The 19926-nt window shown below is 33.6% G+C and overlaps 1 protein-coding gene across 2 annotated transcripts in view; it reads right to left on the reverse strand.

Moving 5' to 3' along the window:
• Positions 1–19926, reverse strand: part of LOC108970638 (poly [ADP-ribose] polymerase) — an 84256-nt gene that overhangs the window by 26448 nt on the left and 37882 nt on the right. For both annotated transcript variants that reach the window (XM_018936132.1, XM_018936131.1), the window contains exons 3-4: positions 8514–8847; positions 7920–8447 (exon numbers count right to left, since the gene is read on the reverse strand). In XM_018936132.1, the coding sequence (XP_018791677.1) occupies positions 7920–8447; positions 8514–8847 (862 nt within the window). The remainder of the gene's footprint in view (positions 1–7919; positions 8448–8513; positions 8848–19926) is intronic.

Here is a 19926-nt window from a genome sequence, read left to right on the forward strand (position 1 = left end):
GTATTCGTACATGTAACTACTCCCCCCTTTATAGTAGAATTCTCCTGAATTCTTTTATTTAATATTATTTTTATATATTTGTGTTTTTTGATAATGACAGTAGCTACTAATATAATTGTAATTACGATTAATATATTGCAAATATGAGATATTTTCGTATGTATTTTCAATTTAAATATGTTTTCTATATTTGATTTATGTTCTTCGACTATTTCATCAAAAGTAATTTTTTTCGTGAAATTCTGACTGTCTTTATATTTTAATGTTACATCTTCAAAAAAATTTGAAAAATAATAGTCATTAATTTTAATTGAACATTTATTAAACCTTATTATTTGCATTTTTAATAAGAACTGTTTTTATATTTAATTGTATTATTTCGAGTTCTTTACATTTTACAAGATTACAATTATTTCTTAAAATACAATGTTTGCTTATTTTCATTTGTCCGAATGATTTATTATCTTCAAACATTCATGTTTTATTTTTGTATGTAAATATTTCTTCTATTTTAGCATCTATTTCATTATTTTCTCTGTTAGGTATTGGGATAATTTTTCTTATTTGTTCTTCTTCAAAATTTTTTGGTAATTTTATTCCAAATACTAGAAATGTATTATTTACAATTACTGTTCGTAGTTGTAGATATTTTAGTTTATTATAATCGATGTTATATTTTACAATTTTTTCTTTAGTTAAAATATTCGGGTGCATTATCCCATATTTAGCCGATACAACGTTTTCTTGTATGTGTTCTATTTTATTTTTTAACAACTGAATTTTGATATACTGGTCTAAGTATAGAGTTTGTTTGTATTCCTCATATATAAGCTTATTTATTGAATTAAGCTCTTTTTCTATTTTAATACTGTCACTTTTAACAATCTCTTTTAAGTGTTCAGTTGCTGATGAAAAATAATAATTAATTTTAATTTGTTTGTTGAATGAGTCATTCGTTTGAGAAAAATATGTTTCTATGTTTTGTCTGTCGTCTTTGTCCATTGTACCAAAAAGCCATTTTGACATACTGCCAATAGCATTAATCAGTCCTCTTTTATTTCTGGTTCTAACTGTCATAAGCGTCAGCAGTTTATTTTTTATATCTAACAACTCTCTTTGCAGTATTTCTTTATTCTCCAATTTCATCAAAATTACATTATATCATTAATAATATTTTCTAATTGTTGAATGTCAATAATATGTAGTATTATATCGCTATCTTTTGGTATTGCTTGATTTCTAATCTGTAAATCTATGAAACCGTTTTGTTCCATAATCTCTGTCAAATCTATTGTCCCCTTACAATGTTGTGTCATTACAGCTATTACTCCACATTATCCAAATCTGTAAATTTTAAAGGTCTTTTTATAATACTAGTATGGATTTTTTCTAAGTTTTGTTTTCTATATTAAGGTTGTTCCTTGTGCCAAACTGCTTTATAATTTTTTATAAATCCTTCCGTTCTTTGTTCTGTATAGTATTCCCTGTTCCTATTTAGTTTGTTCATTGTCTTTTCTTTTTGCTGTTCTAAATTTTTTCTTACTAGCTCTTTATCTACTTTATTGTTATGTACCTCGTTGGGTGTGAATTTTAGAGCTTTTTGAATTAGCTGTTTAATTGATACATTTTTATTTAATTTATATAACATTCTAAATTTTTCTGAAATTGTATTATGGAATCTTTCGATGTCTGCATAACCTGTATGACTGTTGGGTTTGCTTAAATGGAGTTCCATATTTTCATTATTTAAAAATTCCTTAATTCTTGTTGCATTAAATTCATTGTCAGCTACTATTTTCTTCGGTGTTCCTATTTTGGTAAAATAGTCTTCTAATTGTTCGATTAATGTTATGTGATTTCTATCATTTAAAGGATATGCTACTCCATATTTGGAAAATTTGTCTATAATTGTTTAAAAATGGAATCTTTTCATTACATAGGTGCCTATGTGGATTATTTCATTATTCTTCGTAGGCGTTTCTGTATGAAAAAACTTTTGTTTGATAGGTCTCCTATCATATTTTACTTCTTGACATATTTCGCATTGGTTAATTACTATTTGTATTAACTCTCCTAATTTAGGATAATAAATTTTATTTCTAAGTTGATTATATGTTTCTTGTATGCCCGAATGCATACTTTCTCTAATGTGATACAACGAAATTTGTTCAACAGCTTCCACTTCTGTTTCTACATCATTGTGCTCTTTATAAATTCTAATTGTTTATCATTTGAAAACATTTCTATTAGTTTCTCTTGTACTATATTGTAATGTCGCTCGGATAATTCTGGAAAAATTCCTACTTTTCCTTTATACTTTTTAAATATTTCACTCAATCTATCGAAGTCGTACTCTGAAATAAAAATAATTCTTTTTCCATGTATCTGTTTTAGTTCTTCTGTCTTGTTGTTTGTCAAAATAATTTGTGTTTTATATTTATTAACTATCTCTTCCTTTATATAAAAATGATCTTGTAAATTTCTTCGGCCGAATGTATTGTTTGCATTGATGTACCGTCATCTTAATTGTTAACTTTATTTAGGTCATGCTCTGAAATTTGATCAGTGTTTTCGTCCTCATTTCCTTTTATCTCACCTGTATTCTGCAAGGAAAATCTGCTACTCTGTTTTCCTTGCCTTTAATATATTCAATGCCAAATTGATATTCACCTAATTTTAACAACCATCGTTGATGTTTTGGTGACATGTCTTTCCCTCTATATTTTGAATGTAAATATTTAATTGGTTGATGATMTGTTACGATCTTAAATTTTCTACCGTATAAATATGGTCTGAAGTAGTTTACGCTCCAAATAATTGCTAAAAATTCTTTRTCAGTTGCTGAATAATTTCGTTCATGATTATTTAAGGTTCTTGATGCATAACATATTGGGTGCCCTTCTCGAGATAAATGCTCCTATTGCACAATTTGATGCATCTGTAGTTAATGTAAATAGTTTTTAAAAATTTGGATACCGTAAAATGGGACGCGAGCTAATTAATCGTATAAGTTTTTCGAATGCTTCTATATATGAAGGATCTTTTATATTAATTCGGACTCCTTTTTTTTTTAGATATTTTGTAATTTGTTGCGCTACCTTTGCATAATCCTTAACAAATTTCCTATAATAACCTGTTATACCTAAAAAGGTCTTAATCTGTTTTTCTGTTGGTAATTTTAATTCCTTTATTACTTTGATTTTATTTGGATTAGGCTTGATACCATCTTTTGTTAGAATACAAATAACAAATTTCTTATAATAACCCGTTATACCTAAAAAGCTCTTAATCTGTTGTTGGTAATTCTAATTCTTCTATTACTTTGGTTTTATTTGGATTAGGCTTGATACCATCTTTTGTTAGAATATGTCCTAACAATTCTGTTTCTTTTTACAGAAAATTACATTTATTCATTTGTATTTTTAAATTTTTTTGATTCTAATACTTTGAAAATATCTCTAATTGATTGTATATGTTCCTGCAAGGTTGTACTAAAGATTAGTATATCATCTAAGTATGGCATTCTTGTGAATTCATACAAGCGGTGAGGTGTTACGAACGCTGTTTTACACCTATCTTCCTCTTTGATTGTAATTTGATGATAACCTTTTGCTAAATCTAGTGTAGTAAAATATTGGGCTCGTCCTAATTTATCTGCATCAATATTAGGTAGAGGATATTTATCATCTATAGTTACCTTATTCAACTTTCTATAATCTATTACTATCCTGTATTTTCTTTTCCCTGAATTATCCATTTTCTTTGGAATTACTATTAAAGGGCTGGAATATCGAGAATTACTTTTCCTTATAATTTCTTGTTCTTCCATTTCTCTGATTTGTTTTCTAACTTCTTCTTCATGCTGGGGTGGGTATCTATATAATTTAGAATTTATTTGCTCTTCTGTAGTAGTTTTTATTTCGTGTTGAATTTCCGTAGTACTTGTTAATTTTTCTCCTTCTTTAAATAAAAAGTTTTCGAATTTTTTCAATAATTTCGTGATTTCTCTAAACTCTTCTGTATTTAGATGATCTAATTGAATTTCTTTTAATTTCTCMTTTGTTGCTTCTAGGGTACATATTTCACTGAAATTGAATGGTTTATTTAAAAATTCTGTTTCTTTTTTATTTAGTGAAATTTTTCCATCGATTAGATTTATCATCGCGTTTAAATGATTTAATAAATCAATTCCTATTATGAAATTATATTTCCTATTTTTTAATGATGTCAATCTCCATCTTATATACGCGTTTTCAGGTAAATTAAATTCTTTTGGTGCTTCCGTATGCACTTCATGGGTAATTGTTTCCTTGCTTGTTATTGTTCTGATTGTTATATTATTTTTGTTTTTATTTTTATTTTATATTTGGAATTTTTCGAAATTCGCTCAATTCAGAGTCTACTAAACTTATATTCGCTTCCGTATCTATAAGCGCAATATATTTTTTATTTTTAATTGTTATTACTATTCTTGGTAAGCTCTCCGAGGCTTCCTTGTAAAAAAAATTGATTCATTGCCTTCTCTATATACTTCAAGTTCTCTATAGCTTTGCGTAGGCGTTTGCAAGCGATTTTGGCTGCTACTACTGCTAGGGTGTCCTGCTATTCGGGATCTCTCTAGATCTGAATTTTTAGCTTCTCTACAATCTTTAAGCTCTCTATAGCTTTGCCTAGGCGTTTGCAAGCGATTTTGGCTGCTTCTGCTGCTAGGGTGTCCTGCCATTTGAGATCTCTCTTGATCGAATTCTATGTTATCTATTTCCATAGGCTCTCCTTTATCTAGCCTTAATTGATTTGAGTTTATATTTCTCCTTTCTCTGCCTGAATTATTATCCCTATAATCTTTATATGTTGGGTACCTTTGCAAATATTGGTGAGAATTATTATCTCTATTTCCTTTCTGTTGGAAATTTTGTCTAAMTTGATTAGAATTGTTATCAACATTTCCTTTATTTTGTGAAAAATTTTGCCTAACTTGACCTGGTCTATCATCTTTGCCTATATATTTGTCATTACTATTATTATAGTATTTTTTATTGTTGTTGTATTGTCCGTACTGTCCATATGTTAGTTTGGTTTTTTTTAAATTCTGGCCTAATACATGTATTCTCATATCTTCTTTTTGTCATTATCTCTATAATATTATAAAGGTCATGTTCCTCGTAAATTTTGTCTAATAATGTCCCCTGTGTCATTTCTTTAATTGTGTTCACTAAAACACTGTCCACGTTGCTCATGTCTATTCCTACATCGTCCTTATAATATATTCTAAGTTCATCAGCTTTGTATTTGATATTTTGTATAAGTATTGCTAACTCACTCACCGTGTYTGCCTTTATACTGCATATTCTCCTGTATACTTCATGGGRTTCCAGATCAGGTTTATATCTTAACTTCAGCGCTTTCTTGATTTCCGTCCAGTTGTCCGGGTGCTGTATATTTATTATGACATCTTTTGCCTCCCCTTATATCGTCCTATAATATATTGCCCTGGTGGCTTCCTGTTTGACTTCCTCATCTCTTATATTTGACAGCAGATACTCTATGCTGCTCATAAATGAATTTATTGTTACTTCTTCTTTCCCTGTGAATATGGGTATATGTTGAACGTTTTTCATAAATCGTTGTAGTTCATTTTCATTGGTTGTTTGACGATGTTGGAGTTCGACATACGCTTGTCGAAGCTGCGCCAACTGCTGCTCCCTTCTACTCAGTTGTTCGATGAGCTCTACGTTGGGAATCTGAATCTGAATCTATTCCTGTTCCATTTTTCTGTTGTCATCGAAGAATTTTTGCCGGCTCGATGTTGATAACTCCACATTTTTTTTTTTTCTTTCTTGTTCACTGCAAAACTTGTTTTTTTTTTTCAGTTATTTTCAGTGATTTAACGCCTTTTATTTATGGTCGTTTGCACGGCGAAAAACAATTTTTTTTCAGTTATTTTCGGTGGGTTAACGCCTTTTATTTATGGTCGTTTTCACTGCGAAAATTTATTTTATTTTATTTTTGTTATATCCTGGAGGGTCTGGTCAACTTCCTAAGTTGGCTACAGATTTGCAGGATTTTTTTAGGTGTTATAGTTTCGTTTATCACTATCCTTGTAATAATTTTAAGGGTTACCGACTGCGCCAATTTCGCGTTGCGTCGCGGTGAACGGGTTTTTAAAAAAGTAAAAGAAATCAATTTGTATTGCAACGAAGGGACGTTGATGGCGATCAGGAACAGACTACTTTATTTTATAAAATTGACTTAAAATGAAGCTTATTCTAATTACAACTTGCTTATTAACTTACTTTTAACATATAATTGCTGAATAAGCATACATTTATTAATTCCCATAATTCTTAAGAATTTCACTTGTTGAATTATATTTTGATTACATTATTTGTTTAAGCAAGTTGCAAAAGCCGGAAACGGTGTTATGTTGCAATTTGCTTTAACAGTTCATCATATTTGTCAATTGCCTTGTCAGGTGTTTTTACGTACGTATTCGTACATGTAACTCGTGTGGTTAAAGCCTTAAATTTGAAAATTAGCAGCCGTACAGTACAAAGAAGAGCATGTGCAGGTGGGCTGACAAGTTATAGGGCAGCTAAAAAACCTTTTATATCAAAAAACAAAATCGAATAAAGCGATTACAATTTGCTCGGGAACACATAAACTGGTCAGTGAAACGATGGAAAACAATTCTTTTCTCAGATGGATCAAAATTTAATATGAAATATTCAGACGAAATGAGAAGAGTTCGCCGACCAAAAAATAAGAGGTTGGATCCCCGATACTGTCAAAGCACGGTTAAGCATGGAGGATATGGTATTATGGTATGGGGATGTTTTTCGGGCTGGCTGTTGGATCTCTTCATCGAATCAATGGTACAAGGATATCGATTCATGTACAAGGATATCCTTGAGAACGTGATGCTTCCCCATGCCGAGTAGAATATGCCACTTTCATGGTCGTTTCAACACGACAACGACCCAAAGCACACGTCGAAACTAGTGGGAAATTGGACCGTAGCTCAAAATATTAATGCCCTAAAGTGGCCAGCTCATCGCCGGATCTCAATCCTATTGAGAATTTTTGGGAGATAATAAATAGAAGGATAGACAGAGAAGGAGTGAATGGAGATAAAAACAAATTGTTCGAAGCTGCAAAACAAGCCTGGTTCAGCATTCCACAAGAAGTTATTAATAGCAAGTAATAGCTTCTATGCCAAATAGATGCAGAGAAGTAATTAAAAAAAAAGGTTATGCTACAAAATATTAAATAACAATAATTATTCCAATATGTTTTGTCGCACTGAATATTGAATATGTTTCATTTTTTCGTATAAAATGGCATGGAGTCAAATAATTTCTACAGTTTTGTATGTTTTCATAAAATAAATAGTTATTCTTCATATATGAGTAATTTCTTTATATTTAAAACGATAATTGCGAGAATAGGGAACGATAATGTAATTCGTAAGTATAAGTCCAATATGTTTTGTCCGACACTGTATCTCTATCACTAGAAGCAACAAAAAATAAAAATTTTAAATTTTTTTTTGAGTAGCCGCCATTTTATGAACAATTTTTTTTTTTTAATTTTGCGGCTTCATGACATAGCGACATTCGTACTCATTAAGAATCCGTCATTGTTTTATTTTTCAGATGACTACAAGGGTAAAAATCATGGCGACGAGGACGCGGCCTCTTCTTTCCCCCCTTTTCTTCAAGGAGGCATAAATCAATGAAAAAAAATTTTTTTAATTATTTTGTGTACTCTTCTAAGTTTAATAAACAAAAGATAAAAAACGGATAATAAAAATATCTAGTGCTTCTTTTTTATTAATTGTTGAAAAAAGCTCGAGCCTCTAGAAATTTGCAAATCCCATTTCCTTATCCCTGAGTAATATTAAATTTGTAAGAAATACTTACTTGGTAGGTTCATTTTCCATTTTTCCATTCGTATTGTTTGAAACAAAAGCAATACTTGGTGGATTATATTTAACAATGCGATGCTCAGTTTTGTTCCTAATTTCTGATAAAAAAGCATAMTTTTCCTTTAAGGTCTTTGGTACTTTACAAGGTTTACGTTCTGGGTCTTTTAAAATATTCGAACATTTTGTCCATTCCGTTAATTGGCCATTGCATAAATAACCTGATTTGCTAAATAATATCTCACAACTGTTACATTGAGGACATGGCAACAATGATCCAAACGTCAACATATCTGCTAACTGATTTAACATTCTTTCCGAATCTCCGTTTGCAGGTTTTTGATTATTGTATTCCAGTAAGTAAATAATATCTTTTTTATGCATTTGGTTTACTACCAGATCACGAAATTTAAATAAACGTTTTGACTGATTTTCTATTTGCCTATTCATGATTTCTTCTTCTATTTTGACACCTGGCTCAATTTTAACTTTTTTAATATTGCAGGCACTCCCGGCATCAATAGCCCTATTATAAATAAATAAGTATATTTTCATAGTTCAATTTCCATAAAAAAAAGCTTTGTTTACTTACGGTAGCAATTTAAGGACAGTATTTTGATCATCCTTTTTCAAACCTTTGAATCCCGGTACACAGTCGCCGCTTTCAAACCAACCAAGTTCACTACGTAACTGAACAAAGCATTCTATATGATGCCACAAAGGCTGACCTCCATATTTCATTCCAACTTCTGTGTCATATACTGTTTTTTTAATCCGTAATTGATCCTTTAAAATATTTTGTTCACATCCACGGCATGTTGCCCTACTTGTCTTAGCGTACTCGATTCCAAAATCTTTAACAGCATTCACTTCTGCAGTACCGCGTTTTTTTCCTTTCTTAGCACTACCACCAGCTGAAGATTTTTCTGAAAGTACAGTTGTCATTTAATTTACAAAAATAATAAATTATTACATTAAAGTAGTTTAGTTACATCGTTGTGAACACCCCCGCTTTAAAAAAAAAATGGGATCGCACTTCCTCCACGAATCCAGCTGACTGGCTCATCCGAAAAAAAAAATTGGTGGCGTTTTAATTTGTAAGCCCTAATGCACGGAATAGATTATTATCAAATGAATATGTCTAAAAATAGACCGAGCAAAAGTATCTATTTGTACAAAAATGGGGTGAATTGGGTAAATACTTCCTTGAGCCCAACATACCTAATATAAAATTTTTCGACCTTCCGGGTTACTTTATGCTGCATACAAGGTGCGTTCCAAAGTAATCAGGACTTTTTGATTCTAGCGCCCCCTAGAGGCACCATCTATATGTCGACTAATGCGTTAGATCTGCTATCTTTATCGATCGATTTCATGACATTCCATCGATTGGTAGTGAAGTTATTGTGTTTTAAGCGTCAGTCAGTAGGTGTTTGTATTATCGGTTCGAAAATGAGCTTCGAACAAAGAGCCAACATTAAATTTTGTTTTAAAATTGGTAAAACTTTTACTGAAACGTTTCAATTGATGAAACACGTTTATGACGATGAGTGCCTACCCCGTAGCAGACTGCACGAGTGGGTTCAACGTTTTCACAGTGGTCGTGAAGACATAAATGACGATAAAAATCCGTGATCACCGGAAATTCCATCGAAACTGTGCGTGAGTCCATCAAAAGTCAACCGAAGTCATCATTGAATTTCATGGAAATGGAATTGAACATCTCCAAAACATCGATTTATCGCATTTTGACAGAAAATTTGAGCTTAAGTAAGGTATGTGCACGGCTTGTTCCGCATAAATTGACTGACGACCAAAAACTGCGTCTCATCGATGGTCGCTTGTGACCGATTATTTTACCAAAAATCTAAATTTAACCATTAAGAAGAAGTCGCACGGTGCCATATCAGGTGAATACGGAGAGTGGTAAGCACCTGATATGGCACCGTGCGTCTTCTTCCTTTTCGGAAAATTGCATTTACCCATTAAAGGAAAGCGTTATGCGGACGTAGAGGCCATTTTAAAGGCTTTCATCGGCATACTGGCGGCTATACCGGCCAACGAGCTAAAACACTCGTTCAACATGCTTTTGGACTGTGAAAAAAGCTGTATTAAAGCAGAAGGAGAATATTTTGAATAAAATAAATTGATTTTACCGAAAAACTATTTGTTCTGTTTTTTGTTTTTACGTCCTGTTTACTTTGGAAAGCACCTTGTATATCGGCCAATATTGGAGTTACCTCTATGAAAATTACTAAGCGTGTTTTGCTAAAATAAAACTTCAAACTTTTTTATATCGTATTAATTAAGAACTATATGCAAAAATAAAAACATTAAACCCTCCACTTGATAAGTTATACGTGCTTTTCTTTTACCGCGAAGCAATAAATATGTTCACGTCTAACAAATACATATTTATAGAGAATTATGCACTGTGAAAATAATATCATAAAACTGGCGAACTAAAAAGAAAGCTTCAGTAAGAAAAAGAAACACTGCTATAAGAAAGGACCGTACTATCTTACATCCATGTTTAAACAAGAAAAAACGTTAACTTCGGTTGCACCGAAGCTAAATACCCTTCACAATTGCATTTGTGTTAATAACTACGTGTTCGGTTTGTATGGCAGCTATTAGCTATAGTGAGCCGATGTGAACAATTTCTTCTGATATAACATTATTTCTATAAACAATAACTCATACCAAATTTCATGCAGATATATCGTCAAATGAGGAAGTTTCCCATGCAAGCATTTGATTCCAATCATTCAGTTTGCATGGCAGCTATTTACTATAGTAATCCAATCTGAACAATTTCTTCGAAGATTACATTGTTGTCTTAAAAAATAATCTGTACCAAATTTCGTGAATATATCATGTCAAATATGAAAGTTTCCCATATATATGCTATCGTTAACCGATCTGAACAATTTCTTCGGAGATTACATATTTGCCTTAGAAAATAACCTGTGCCTACTTTGGTGAAGATACATTGCCAAATGTGAAAGCTTTCCATACAAGAACTTGATTCCGATCATTAAGTTTGTATGGCATATATATGTTATAGTGGTCCGATATCGGCAGTTCCGACAAATGAGCACCTTTTTGAAGAGAAAATGGCATTTGCAAAATTTCAAAATGATATCTTAAAAACTGAGGGACTAGTTCGTTTATATGCAGACAGACAGAAGGACTTGGCTAAATCGACTCAGCTCAACATACTGATCATTTAGATATATAGGCTGAGTTGCAAGTTGCATATTTCTTTACATTGTTGCGATACCGATACCGAATTTATACAATATCAACAATGCAACCCTACTGCTTTGTTTCAATTTGCTTTGTATAAACTTTGACATTTTGTGACAATTGTTTTCAAAACAACCAACAGCTATGGCGGCAAATGTGAATATAAATTTATTTATTAACAATTTTTTAGATTTATGTGAAAGTGGCCGCAGCAACTCTTCGATAATCATTAAAAATCATTTGAAAAACAAAAGAAAAAAGCAAAAAGTGGCATTGCTTGGATTGTTCAATGGAAAAAAAATTTGAGCATCACAAAAAATAGAGATGCGCCCTATGCTCAATGTATGCACATCCAATACGCATAAAAATTTATCGGTACTCGATACTTTGCATAACGTAAGCAGTTTGATTTTAAGGAATTCTATACTTCGTACTAATGCAAAGCAACATGCAACTTGGAACTCAGCCATACTTTATAGGGTCTCCGACGCTTCCTTCTGGGTGTTACAAACCCTGAAGAGGGTATATTTAGTTTGTCACGAATTTTGTAAAACCCAGAAGGAAGCTTTGGAGACCCTATAAAGTATATATCTAAACGATCGGCTTACTATAGCTGATCAAATCGTAAAATGTCTTTTGCAGTGCCAATGGTTTGGAGAATCTAAAGACCATGTTACAGATTTATATTTCTGTCTCACAAATACTAAAGGTAATTCACCATCAGCTTTAAGACCTGTCAAACACAGTGAACAACTTCCTATTTCCAAAAGCACGAGAATCTTGGAGTCTCGATGAGGAACTAGAATCGACTAGCTCTTCAATTGGTCTTACAGAAACCGCAAAGGAAATGACAACCGATCCTTTATTTGATTTACCAGAATGAGCAAGAGTGCCGCCACTAATTTCACAGGGTGAACTTAGTGACTTAGTTCGAGATCTAAGCCTTTTAAAGTCATATTCCAAACTTTTAGCAGACTTAAAGACTGTAACCTTCTCCAAAGTGATGTAAATATTACTTTTTACAGAAAAAGACAGAAAGACCTCACAAATTGCTTTCTTCAAGACGGGGATCTAGTATACTGTTCAAAAGTTACCCTTTTGTTTAACGCAATAGGACAGAAATATCATCTACGTGTTCTATTTATTGATTCCTCTAAACTTAGTTTAAGGACGGTATTGGTTCATAACGATAACAAATATCCATCTGTGCGCTTAGCTCATGCGGTTCATATTCATAAATCATCTCATATGAGAGTTCTTTTAGAGCACATCCGTTATTATGATTATGGTTGGGCAATATGTGGAAACCTAAAAGTAATAGCCCTTTTTTGGAATGCAACTAGGATATACGAAATATTTTTACTTTCTTTAGCGAATGGGACAGAGAGACTGTACAGAAGCAGTGGCCAGTACATCAGGCAGTCACTCCGGGACAAAAAAAAACGTTACCAGTGAACCTCTAGTTGATCCCAAACAGACATTACTAACACCTTTGCTTATAATTGTTAAATTGAGTTTAATGAAGAATTTTGTTAAGGCAATGAACATAAATGCAGGAGGGTTCTTGTATCTGAAACAAAAATGAAAGATAAAACATTTGAGAAAAAGCTCAATGAAGCTGAAATACGAGCCTGCAGTGCCTTAAAAAGCGTTGTTCAATATTTTCTTGGAAATTTAAAAGCTGAAATAAAAAATGGGCTGCAAAATGACCCTTAAAATTTACTTTCTGGACTCCCGTCCGAATTTTTTCCACGAAAATTTAGTGTCCGTAAGTGATGAACATGGAAAACGGTTCAATGTCACAAAAAACAAGTGTTATTTGTTGTATTTGGCTGAAAAAATGGGAATGTTAAAACAATTTATAAAAAGCGCTTTTTGGGCTAAAAATAAACTTAAGGGAGTCGGTATATTTACATCAATACGATTCGGAGTAGTTCAACGATATTTCAAATGATAGTCGTCCACGTGCAAGTCGGGTAGAAAACTTTGAAGTTATGTACTTTTGCAAGCGTTTCAACTAATTTTCGAAACACTTTTGGCACTCTGATTGAGATTTCTTCAAAATATGTGTACTCTATGCATCAACCGCCCAGCCCATTAGGTGTAGAAAAACATTGGCCTATAAGTTGATATTGGGTAGACGAAAAAGTCTTTTTATCGTATTTTTTCAATAGATGTCATTGCAGACGTATATCTGGAAAATGCTTATATGGAAAGGTAAGAAAAATAAATTCCCAAAAAAACAATATTTACTGCTGTGTAAACATTTTCGAACATTGATTTAAAAGTGTTTAATGATTTCTATGTTTAGTATAAACTGCGATGCTAAGTGATATTATATTATAAGCGATATTGAGCACTCACGAATAATAACTTCTTAATCTAATCATTTCATCTAATTCTTCACTGTTACATGGGATTTTACGTATCAACTTTATACAGTCAATTTCGTCAAATCAAATACCGCCCCAAGGACTGCACCTCCTAAGTGCCCCATAAGCGATATCTCAGATAAATTACTGCGTGATCATCTATACAATTTGCCCAACTCAGGATTAGTGGGAACATCCGTCTCTCAGCAGATCTCGGGAACGTAATTTGAAGAATTTTGACCGTCTCAACCACGGTGAGCTGTAACAAAATAACCTTCTACGATGAGACAGACTTTCTTTTGAGTGGTGCGGTGTTGTTTTTAGAATGGTGGAATCATCGGTCCGTACTTCTTTCGAAATACAGCTGATGACATCGTTACTATCAATGGAGAGATGTATAGATCGATGATAACCAACTTTTTATGGCTCAAATGGGAGAAATGTATCTTGACTACTTCTAGTTCCAACAAAACGAGCCACACAGCACGTTTTTGCCATAAAAGTTTGGAGATTCGATTATTAAAATAAAATTGTGACATTGAATGGCCCCTAAGAAGATGTGATTTAACGCCATTAGAATACCATGGGCATTTAAAATAAAAACATTTAGTTCATTAATTTTTTATTCAGAAAACTTTGCAACATTTGGTTTGAGCTTTGATTAAATCTTGAATCATATTTCGTATTGTACTCAAAAACAAAAATTATGTTATAAATTGGGCATGATTCAAAATCGTATTTTCAACGCTTCCACTTGGTTTTGGGTTAACAGCTGCAAATACTGTTGCCTTGTATTACATTTTAAACACTGGTCAGTGATTTCAGCTGCATGCTGACGCATTTACTGCAAACGAGTCTCTTTGGCTTGCTCAGACCCTGATGATCCGATTTGATCGGCATACTGACGTATTTGTTCCAAATGAGCCACCCTAATTCTTACAATACTGGTCTTCAAGGGTTGTGATTAATATGGAAACGAGTTCTTCTTATTCCCAAAACTTCCTTAAGTTTTCGTAAGATGTAAAACGTCAACCAGGGGATCGGAATCCAACAGTTATATATACAGTTGAACTGTATGAATATTGAGTTGACGTTATGAAAGTTAAACGATAAATAATAAAATGTTCCCCGAGGTGGGGCTAGATCATGTATTTCCCCAATTTTATCCATTTTAGGCACAAAAATACACTGTTATCAGTAAAATAGTTTTTTTCATTATCAAGTCTCATTCAACCCATTTTTTATATACAGACAGGAAAAGATTATTTCTAAATTTCAATTATATATCTTACACATTATCGGACTTGCATACCAATGTCATCCAGATATCTGAATTTTTACTCAAATTACAGCTTGCACTGACGGACGGACATATAGACAGTCACCTGGATTTCAACTTTCTCGTCATCCTGATCACCTATATATATATAACATAGATATAATGTTAGTCGCTTAGTTTTAGGTGATACATACAACCGTTAGGTGACCAAAACTATTATAATCTGTAGCAACAGGTTGCAAGAGTATAGAAACGATCTGGGCATCCAATGGAAGGGGAGATATCTGAACAGTTTTCTTACACGACTGAGCCCATATCCGCATTATCCGCCATAACTAAAACATAACAGATTTTATCCTCGGTGGTAAAGCTTTTCGACCCCGCAGGGTGGCTTTCGGCAATCAATATGTAAGCGACAAACTTCTTCGCTTTGAAAATTGGACCCTGTTCGTAAACAATCTGAACGACATTTTTCAAATACAAATCGTACGATGGGAAAACTATTCCTAACACGAATGGTCGACTTGACAATTCAAGGTTAATGCAAAACGAAAGCTATCCCAAAATTATACCAAAGAGGTCTCGACTTGCCACATTACTCTTAAGTTCATCCATATATGTATTAATGCTTCACACCGAACATCGCCTTATTCAACACGTTGTCTGCCAGGAATTTTATATTCCTTGTCTTAAGCCTCAAAACCAAGAAGTACATTTTCATGTGCAAAATCAACACTACGCATAACGTAACGGAACGCTATAATTTGCTGCAACTTCAGCTTTGTACTAATTTGATAAGAGAAGCTTTTTTCCCCACCAGGCGCTCCTCTTATTGTGTTTTTATTGGAATCAGCTATACAAACCTTCAAATCGCACTTTAAAAAGGTAGCTGGAAGTTACAAATTTAATTATGAAGTATTCATATGATTAATTCGAAATACAAATTCTCCATCAGGATTTCAGCCGCCGATAGAAAGAATATATGTATCTCCATTATCAACAACTAATATTAAGGCAAGATAATAAAATAATCAAATAAAAAAACGAGAAACACGTGAATTACAAACCGTTAAAAATTAACACAGAAACTAACAAAAAAATTTCGATCACTACGACCACACATTCATGCCACATTTCGTGGTACAATCACCCATATATATTCATATGACAGATATGTATAATCAAACAACTCCTTTATATAGATTAACATGGACGTGGATACTGCAATGACACCAACGTCAACCGATCCGTCGGTTATTAACGTGCCACGCACCGGGCCTACCCCTGGAATGTCCGGCCTCTCAATTGGGAAGGTGCTGCTACCCAGCTGGTTGGTGTTCTCATAAAAGTGAAAGCTGTAATCACCGCCGTCTAAGGAGTGCAATAGACAGAACTGAGATGAGAAGGTCCGTGGGGCAAATAAAGGAGCGCAAATTCGATTGTATTCGTGGTGAGAAAAAGACTCCGTCGTCGAGTTCTGGCATTCACCCGGGTGGATGAATTTCTGGCCACAATCAGCATCAAAGCGAAGTTCTTCAACATATCGCTGACATGCGCCCACGCCCCAAGGGAAGACGAAGACACTAGGGTGAGCAAACAAGGTATCGCACAATTTGTGCAATTTCGCACAACAGTAGGTAAATTCAGCCTCGATGATGAAACCTCCACAAACGGGTTGAAGCTGATCGACTTCGCCGGCCCCGAAATATTCGTATCTGTAGTACTATATTAAAGCCTAGTAAAWTTTATTTAAAAAGCAATCAGAACAGACAACCGAACGATTTTCTGCGAAGCAAATTGATCTGGTAGTGAACGAAGGCAAGGCGAAAAATCTCACGTCACTTTTGACAGTAATACCTTCGAAGTCATAAATAAATTCGTCTATCTTGGAACCAGTATTAACACCAACAACAATGGCAGCCTCGAAATCCAACGTAGAATAACTTTGACAACAGGTGCAAAATCGGACAGTTTATGAACAAACTCTTATTTACTTTAAAATTAAATAAATTCACCACATGCAACTGCACAATCATTATACAAATGTACCTTTTTGCAATGAAAATGACCACGACGTATTATTCGAAAAAAATTAAAATTCCTACATAAAGTAGTTTGCAAAAAGATTTAATTGACATTGGAGTAAATGGTTTATTATTTTTATTTTTTAAATTTTTTTGCTACAGGGGGACAAAAATGCTTGAAAAAGTGGGCGTGGCCTCGCCCTCTAACAAGTTTAATCACTTAATCTTTATCTTCTAAATCACTTAAGCTACAACAACCTAATTTGCAAATGWCGGTCAATGTGTGATATATATAACTGAAATTAATGGATAATCATTTTCATATAAGGGTATGTCTGTATGCCTTTTAGYCCCATTAACTTAATGTAAGGATTTTCGAACTTCGGAGTGATTTTGTACCGCATATATAGGACAATATGTGAGTTATAATAATGAAAATGAGAGAGCATGTTTTATTCATAACAGTGTGTCTTTGTGCCTAAAAGAGATAAATTTGAGAGAAAAATTGACCTAGATTCCATATAGCTAATATCCGCATTTTCGAACATTCGGCTGACTTTACTCTATGTGTTTAGTCTTACACCTTAAAGAATTTCTCTGGCTTTGATTTTTGCAAGTTGCAAGAGTATAAAAAGTTCGGTTGCAGCCGAACTTAGATCTTCCTTATTTGTTATAACAAAGGTTTGTTGCAATTAAAATAGTTTGATATAAACGTATGTGATATTGAAAGAAACGATTGTCAATTTGAAATCGAATGTCCCGATTATCATTCGCTGATCGATAAACTGCGTAAATGAATATATTGCAGCGCGAGGGGTGGGTGTCGAACGAAAATTTAAAGAAGCAAAAGTTAGTGTTTATGCTGCGCAGTGTGGAATCGAATGAGTCCGATATTCTATTGTCCATCCTTTTGTTGAGTGGGTTAGTGTAGGGAGGAGTGAGTTGTGTTGGTGTTATGTTGAGGTATCATGGGCTGTGGTGTATACAACTCTGTTTTGTTAGGGTGCGCCAGTTTTTCCCCGGTAGAGTGGGTGCCTTTACTATGACTCTCGGTGACATCTTTTTCAACTGTCACAACAAAATAATTATTAGTATTTAGTATACGCTTGTTTTTCTGAAGTACATAAAGTGCATTCGGCGATTTTTACGATGAAAGAAATTGTTCAACAAAGAAATTTCATTAAATTTTGTGTGAAAAATCACAATACTGGTGCCGAAACATTCAGATGTTTGGAAAAGGTTTTGCATGATAATTCTTTGTCGCTAGCAAGTCTTTTTGATTGGTACAACTTATTTCAAGCAAGTAGAGAACGCAGTTATTCAGAGTAATGTGTTTGCTACTAAATACTAAGTTTTTCTTTTATTTTATTAACAATGTTTAAATGAGTTTTCCACTCTACCAGGGAAAAACTGGCGCACCCTAGCTAAACACAGCTCGATACACCACAGGCTATGACAGCACAATACTATTGACCAACCTACTCAACAAAAAGGATGGGTAACGTGATCACCAACATCAATTCGCTACCAACATTCGATATATACTTTGGGTCTTTTTTATGCATACCAACATTCGCTATATACTTTCAGTCTTTTTTATGCTTCCGATCATACGCCGCTCCACATAAATTCCATCAGCGGTCTGGTATGCAACTTGCGTCCACCCCGCTCCGCGTACCTACATAGCTTCGTCGTCCAAGTATAATTTATTTTAACAAACATTACCTTGAATGATTGTACATTTTAACCCGTGAGCATTTCTATCTACAGTGACGAACAAAAGTATTGGCACAGCAAGATACCTTGATTTTAGCATTGTTTTTTACCACTTATAAAATATGTTTTGATTCCAAAAGAAAAGTCCTTAGATAGGACGAGTAATTATCAATTCATTTAATTATCTCTTATATTTATTTAATAGTAATTATAAAAGAAAAAAAGTGCTAATAATAGCGAAACAAAAGTATTGGCACATGGCATATAAAATCAGGCAACTTCGGGTAATTTTTATTAATTATGGCAACTCTTTTTTAAAGTRYCGTTATTTATACATAAGCAAATGTGTTTTTGGAAAKAATCAAACTTTAAAACTCAGTGTGCCTTTATTTAATAGTTCAATTTGCTTTCATTTTATTAAAATGGGSAGCAAAAAATGTGAAACCAACGAATCTCAGCGGAAAATAATATTATATTTGCWTAATCAGGGTAAATCGTACGCCGAGATTGGTGAAATGATGGACAGAAGCCGATATACCATACGGAGTATTATTCAACGTTTTAAAGATACTGCATCTTTACAAGGCGAAAAACGAACAGCAGACCCAAGGCTTTAAGTGATCGCGAACGTAGTCAAATAGTCAGGAAGGTAAAAAAGAACCCCAGAATATCATCCACACAAATCGCTGCGGAAGTTAAAGAAGAGATGGAAAAAGATATTCATCCAATAACGGTCCGGAGGACGCTGCATGAAGCTAATTACAGTTCTCGCGTAGCTAGACGTAAATCTCTMATTTCGAAAACGAACCAAACGAAGCGATTAGCTTATGCGAAGGAGTACATAAGCAAGCCTAGGGACTTTTGGGACAGTGTACTCTTCTCAGATGAGAGTAAGTTCAATATATTTCAATCTGATGGTCGGCAAACTGTGGGGAGAAAGCCTAACACCGAACTGCAAAAAAAGAACCTTGCTGCTACTGTAAAACATGGCGGTGGAGGGGTAATTGTGTGGGGTTGTATGTCCGCTGCAGGTGTCGGTGAGCTGGAATTCATASACGGCATTATGGACAAAAAATATTATATGGAAATTCTGAAGAGAAATGTAAAAAAAAGTGCCGAAAAATTGAAATTACCAGAATCATTCACATTTCAACACGATAATRACGCGAAGCATACGGCTTATGATGTACGCATGTGGCTGGCACATCACATAAAACATACATTACCGCATCCCCCTCAACCTCCCGATCTTAACCCAATAGAACATTTGTGGGAAGAACTAGATAAGCGAGTTAAGAAGAGAGCAGTATCAACAAAAGCTGAGTTGAAGGTGGCACTAATGGAGGAATGGCAGAATATTGGTGC

Source organism: Bactrocera latifrons, unplaced genomic scaffold (assembly GCF_001853355.1).
Source record: "Bactrocera latifrons isolate USDA-ARS-PBARC rearing strain unplaced genomic scaffold, ASM185335v1 scaffold_303, whole genome shotgun sequence".
Taxonomy (NCBI): domain Eukaryota; kingdom Metazoa; phylum Arthropoda; class Insecta; order Diptera; family Tephritidae; genus Bactrocera; species Bactrocera latifrons.